This window comes from Montipora foliosa, chromosome 2 (assembly GCF_036669935.1).
Source record: "Montipora foliosa isolate CH-2021 chromosome 2, ASM3666993v2, whole genome shotgun sequence".
In the NCBI taxonomy this organism is placed as follows: Eukaryota; Metazoa; Cnidaria; class Anthozoa; order Scleractinia; family Acroporidae; genus Montipora; species Montipora foliosa.
Genome location: NC_090870.1, coordinates 49,247,022 through 49,253,416, shown reverse-complemented (window position 1 = coordinate 49,253,416; position 6,395 = coordinate 49,247,022). Strand labels below are relative to the sequence as shown.

The 6,395-nt window shown below is 39.4% G+C and overlaps 1 protein-coding gene across 1 annotated transcript in view; it reads left to right on the top strand.

Moving 5' to 3' along the window:
- Positions 1-783: 783 nt before the first annotated feature.
- LOC137991768 (high-affinity choline transporter 1-like) overlaps positions 784-6,395 on the top strand; it is a 7,157-nt gene continuing 1,545 nt past the window's right edge. The window contains exons 1-4 of the mRNA XM_068836803.1: positions 784-828; positions 4,374-4,502; positions 5,023-5,176; positions 6,091-6,323. Coding sequence (XP_068692904.1) covers positions 784-828; positions 4,374-4,502; positions 5,023-5,176; positions 6,091-6,323 — 561 coding nt within the window. The remainder of the gene's footprint in view (positions 829-4,373; positions 4,503-5,022; positions 5,177-6,090; positions 6,324-6,395) is intronic.

Below are 6,395 nucleotides of genomic sequence, written 5' to 3'. Positions count from 1 at the left end.
AGAAACAGAACAGAGGCCAGCACACCTGCACATTCGGCAGAAACTCCATTCAATTTTCAAGCCGATGGGAGGCGACTGGCGGTCCGCGTATCATTTCCCGCCAAAACTTTCCCAAAAGAACGCATATTCTGCCCATTCCGAGTGAACCGTATTCCAGTCATTCGATCCGTTCATTCAGCTATCGGGAGCAGAATGAACGGAATAGTATTCCCTTCATTCCGAAAACGGAATAAGTTTCTTCAAGTGTTTCTTCAAGTGCTAACTCATCACAAGAAGGTGCCTGTTGCTTTTTTTTTTTTGGTGGAAGGGGGGGGGGGGGGGGGGACCGGGGGCTGCATCCTAAATGTACCCCCACACTACCCATTGCAATTTCCAATTTTAAACTCAAAGTCCAATTACATCTACAAAACAAAGTCCAGTGACCAATACGTTCAGCTGTAAACGACTAATAGTGAAACATAATTGTTTCACTTTTGTTTCGACTGCTGCCATTGTGAAAGGACCCACTTTAGAGCTACGAGAAATATTTATCCCTATAAGTTTTCTCTTATGTGTATTTTGTTAACCCACATTAAAGATTAATATCCTCTTAAAGGATGAATTAAGCAAATGTGCAGTTTAGTGAAAAAAAAAAAAGGATTTATTTAAATGCACAGTTTACGCGCAACATTTTCGTTAAAGATGCTGGTCAGTGCACTAACTACGGTCGGTGATGATCTCAGGTTCTAAACAAAGGCGTGGCACTTGCATTTAAGTGGTGTTTGTTTGTTTCGATGGGATACGATGGCGGTATTTTCTGCCGTTGTTAATGACCATGAAAGTAAAGTGGTAAAATGTTTGTTTATTTAATTCATGTTGAAGAAACAGCACATCCGCCCAAAACCCGATTTTACACGAACCGTAAAGAATGTAACAAGTGCTTTTGATCCGATGCTGTTACAATCAATCTATCAATCTCACTCGATCTTCATACGTATGTGAAGTTGCGAATAGCCATTCGTCTGGTTTTCATGTATGCCGTGCTCCGCTATAAAAAAAGAGCATATCAAAAACGTATGAGAGAAACAATGATCTGGGCAGGATACAAATCCATAATTAGCAATATCCGCAATTAATCGACAAAGTGCTGTACCGGCTGATTACGTAAGTTGACCGGAAAACCGTAACGTCTTAAAAGGATGTACACGAAAGCTATATATCTTTCCCAAATTGAGTTACTTTTGATAAAGTGAAAACGCCATCTAACACACATAGGGCTTTGGCCATGAATACCCATAAAAAATGACTTCTTGAAGGTATAAAGTGGGTTTGGAAATTATTTTTGGTATAATCAATTTTGTATGCGAAAGGCTCATCCAGATCCAGACAATAATGATTTCATCAATATGGTTTAAATCCAGATATCAAAATTCTGCACCGGCAAGTTAAACACGAGGTCTCTAAAATCGCACTCTTAAATGTAAGAGATTGAAGTGGACTTTGATTAAAATGTTCGATGTGTGGATTTAATTTCTCCTCATCAATTCAGTCTTATCTCATATCCAGCAGCTGGCAGCGTGCTTTTACTGTTGAGAGGTCAGCTTTGACAAGAAATTATCTTGGCTTGTCCTAGGCAGTATCTAGTCGCCATTATTGTTATAAACACAGTAGCAGGATAAACGAAATGGAAAAGTGATCCTCGCACCTCTCTGGATAATTAAGTAATTTTCTCTTGTAGTAGACACCTGAAAAATACAAGTGGCTCCACGGGATTCGAACCCATGACCTCTGCGATGCAACTAACAACACTCAGTTGAAGCCGCCTGAAATCTTCAGGTGTCTGTAAGAGACAGTTTCTGAAACTGTCCAGAAAAGTGCAAGAAGGATCACTTCTCTATTTCGTCTATAACCAGCAGTTCAATTAAAAGCATTCATTTCAATCAGTAGCAGGATAGCTGAGGGTTATTTTGTTCGACATTGTATAATAAAGAGAATTTTTTTAAGCAAACCGGCGTACATGTCCAAGCCAGTTCATGGTCAGCATGTGTTCATTGACTGCGGTCAATCACAGGATAAACAGTAGACTGATTTGCAACACCACACACACCAAATAGCTATTACTAAAGTGTTTGCGACTTCTTCAGACTTCTATTAGTTAAAATCAAACAAAGCTATGACCATGACATCAATCTTATGAAACTTGTGCCTGCAAATTTTTGCTTGGACGGTAACGAAACCAATATGCATGGCGATAAAGATGTTATGAAATTATGATTCAAAAGGACTCTGGATGCGAGCCATTCTTTTAATGATGGAATAACATTGGAGAAAGCTAATAAAACTAAAAGGTGCTCTGTCGCGGACATTTTAAAGTTTTTCGGTTGCACTCAGTTAGCACAGTACACAGTGTTGAGTTAGCTTGAGTTCACGTGTGTAATCGCAGACGTAACGGTAACCTCCGGTTGGACCTAATCAGAGGTTTCGTCTGTGTGCAAGCTAGTAATACTCTTGAAAGCCCAAGATGAGGATAACAGAAGCTGGCGATTATTTTTTAAATATGCAGGTTTTTCGAGAATGCCTTGTCTAAATTTAGAAAAGATGGCCACCTTTTGCAAATTTTCATCTCCTCCATCTTTAGCTGAGACAAAAAAACTCACGGTTTTTAGTAATATAATACGATTTATCTAAGCCTTGATTTTTGATTGTCATTAAGGACAGTGCCTACTAATTGAAGATATTTTTGCTTCGGTGTGTGATTATGCAGGAAATGTAAATCTTAACAAGTGTTATTGAAATCCAAAAAGAAAATTGGGGGTAACCACGCATGTTTCAAAGATAATTCATGAATAACATTTGTAAAAAGCTTTAAAATACAAAGCAATGTATGGCGTTCTTTCTCAAATTGAAACTTAATTATCTCTGAAAAATGCATGGTTACCCCTAATTTTCTTTTTGGATATCAAGAGTACTTACTAAGATCTACTTTTTCCGGATAGTATTAAACCGCGCAAAAATATCCCTGTATTAGTAAGCATCACCGATAGGAAATCCGAGTATCTCGAGATGCGCAGAGCGTATGCGCAAGAACAATAGTAGGCACCGTCCTTAATACAAACGCCAGGTTTTCTGAGTTTCAAGTTTCAAAGTAAAGGTTTAAATTGAATGAGATTACCCTTTCAAAGGTTTTAGAAAGACGATGTTTGACCAGAATGTGGAACCCATGACAGTTTAATAACTGAAGGTGTCAATCAAAATAGGAGTGTCCGTTTTGGGAGAGATGAAACTATTAAATCGAAATCGAGATTTAATTAGCCTTTATATAATAAAGTCCTCGGGGAAGCGTATGAAAATCAAGGTGGCCGAACAAAGATTTCGCTCTTGCTAACGCAATGCAGCGCGCGCGCGAGGATTGCAAAAAATAAACATGGCTTCAATACAGCAATCATTTTATTTGCTCAATGCTTCCGCTATCTGTATTATTTTTCCTCATAATTGAACAAAGTGTTTTGATGGTTTTAGTCTTTTATGAGAAATGTGTGTCTTTGTTATCAAAAAAACCCAGTTAAATGCAGCGCATGCGTATTAAGTTAAAAAATTGCGATTAAAGTGAAGTAAAGTAAAGCAACCACAATTAACGTCGATGGCTCGTAAACCTAATTCAACTGACAAACCTGACTGAGGTCGACGGTGCGCTCATTTGCTCCGTTTTAAGGGTATTTAAAGCTACTTAAGCTACACTGAAAGGAAAGAAGTTGAAAAAAGGATGTTAAATCCGGGAATCGAACTCAGGTTCCCTGTACCAAGGCCGCGCACTAACCGACTGTGCCATCATTGTTCCTCGATTGACTGCGGAATAACTTTCTCGGGAAGCACTCGTTAGAATTTAACGAAATTTGGCACGAAAGTACTTCAGGAAATAGGTAACTGAAGTATTGAAAAAAAAATCGAACTTTAACAGAGGAAATTCTAGATATTCCAGAGAACCTTCACAACAAGGGATAACTAAAGATCTCTCTGTCAAATTATCATTAAAATAGTGTTAAGTTGTGAGCATCGTTACAAGCTTGTTGCATGTAAATTATAAAGAAAATTTAACGTCCAGATTTTGTTCAAATAAACAAAACCGATTTTAAAGGTCTGTTTATATTTTTTCATGTTGTCATGGCAACGGCATATACGTCAGCTTAACTATCAAAAAACCGAAGTTCGGGTTGTTAAATTGCTTGCTACCATTTTTGGCGACCAAAGGATCAAGGTTTTTTGAGAAAAAGGTAAATGAAACACAACCTTTTGTTGATGAACAAATGTTGCACAGTGATGAATCGTGAGCTAGCATGAAGCAATTGATTGGTAATCATTCCTTTACTTTTATTGCTTTATCATGTTTCTGTTAGTGGATAAGCATTCCATTTGCCTTGACAAACTCAGCAGTCAGTAGTATTGCGGAAAATTCTGGTCAACGATGGGTTGGAGAGTGGTCCACGAAGTATGTTGGTGTATGGCTAGACTTCGCGCCCTTATTAGTAAGTGACAACCCTGAAAACTATTTTATGGAGAACAAAAGGTTTTCTTGAATGCACTCCTTACTCCAGTAAACTCAGGGCTCAATTTCGAATGAGCTCAAGTCTTAACCGTCAGAAGTCCAAACCATTGAGGACTCCATTAAAGTTCAACTTTCAACCAACGCTCATTTTGCAGTCACCAAACTTGTTTACAGCGACATTAGGCGGACTGTTCAAAATAGTAATCAGCCAAAAGAATCGAGATCAGCCATTCGCTACGCTGGATGCGTGTTATAAACATGTTCCGTTGCGGTTATTGACGGCAGTGAGAAAGGAACAATTGATTGGAATTTAAACTTTCGGGTCCACGAGTTATTGACATGTGCATTAACGAAACTCGTAGTCACCTGAAAATCGCCTATTTTACATTACGTTTTCTTTTGTGTGTTAGCTCTCTAAATGGAGGGCAAAAACTTGGCTCCAAAGGTGGGAGAGATCAAAGCATTCAATTTTGTGACCGTTTGTTTGATTTTATGTTTAGATTTTTGGCGGTGTTCCGTGGCAAGTTTACTTCCAGCGTGTGTTGTCATGTAAGACAGCTCGAAAGGCGCAAGGACTGTCCTTGGCAGCAGCGTTTGGTTGTGTCATAATGGCCATCCCAGCAGTCCTTATTGGGGCTATCGGAGCTTCGGCAGGTAACTGAACCTGGTGAAACAAGATTGGACTTCTGCTGGATAGAGAATGCAGTTTCCAAGTTAGAGCGGTTTTCAAATGAGTGTCGTAGAACCAAAACCAAAGTAATTACTTTGGCCAATCAAAAAGGACGGTGACAATCCAGTAATCCAATCAAAACTCGAAAAAATTACACGTAGCCCACACAAAGGGCGGGAAAATGTGCACGCCCAAGCCACGATTGGTTTTGGTTTCACTTCTGATTGGTTGAAAAAATGGCGCGAGAACTTTGAACCAATCATTGAGTGAAGTAATGCAAAACCAAAGAAATTCGCTAATTACTTTCGACACTCAATTGAAAACCGCTCTATCACAAATATGCTGATATGATTTCTCGCTCTCTAGTCATCTTGATTAATTCACTCACATGAGGAGAAACCGCAAAAATTAGGTTCTGTTATAAAGTCTAATTGATTTTGGATTTTGCCATTCTTCTGCGCGATGCCGCTAGATCACGGAAGTTGACATGTGGATAGTAAGTGATACACAACCCACCCGCTTTTTTTGACCTACTAAACGTACGATCGTCAAAATGAAAAGGTGGGAGGACAAAGATGCACCGCGGAGTTCGATCCTTAAGGCTCTCTTTTTCTATCGAGGTTCCCTTTTGGGATGGCGGACAAGAAAGAGAGCCTCTATCGCTACTAAAGAGTCGGCTGACATCTTACACCATCAACACGCAAATTTCCTCCAACAACTTTCATAACCAAGCTTGAAAAAAACGGCTTAAACGGCAGTTTTTTTTTTTACAATAAAACCTGTGGCGTTAGTGACACGTTTTTTTTGAAAAACCTTAACAGGACGAATATACTACAACAGAGGGTTTTAACCCTGACCATTCCGCTCAAAACTCCAAATTCACTTGTTTTCTCACCAGACTGGAGAAGGACAGACTTCTACAAGCCATCTGGAAACGCTACCAACCAGACCGTGACATTTAAAAAGTCATTAGTTCTTCCCATGGTGCTGCAGTACCTTACACCAACAGCAGTATCATTTGTGGGCCTCGGCGCTGTATCTGCAGCCGTCATGTCATCCGCTGACTCCAGTATTTTGTCTGCAGCCTCAATGTTTTCACGAAATATTTACAAACTAATTTTCAGACAGAAGGTACGAAATACAAGGCACTTGCCTGCTGGTTCACCTCCTCAGAAGCTTCGATTGCTTCGCTCAGCACCGGAA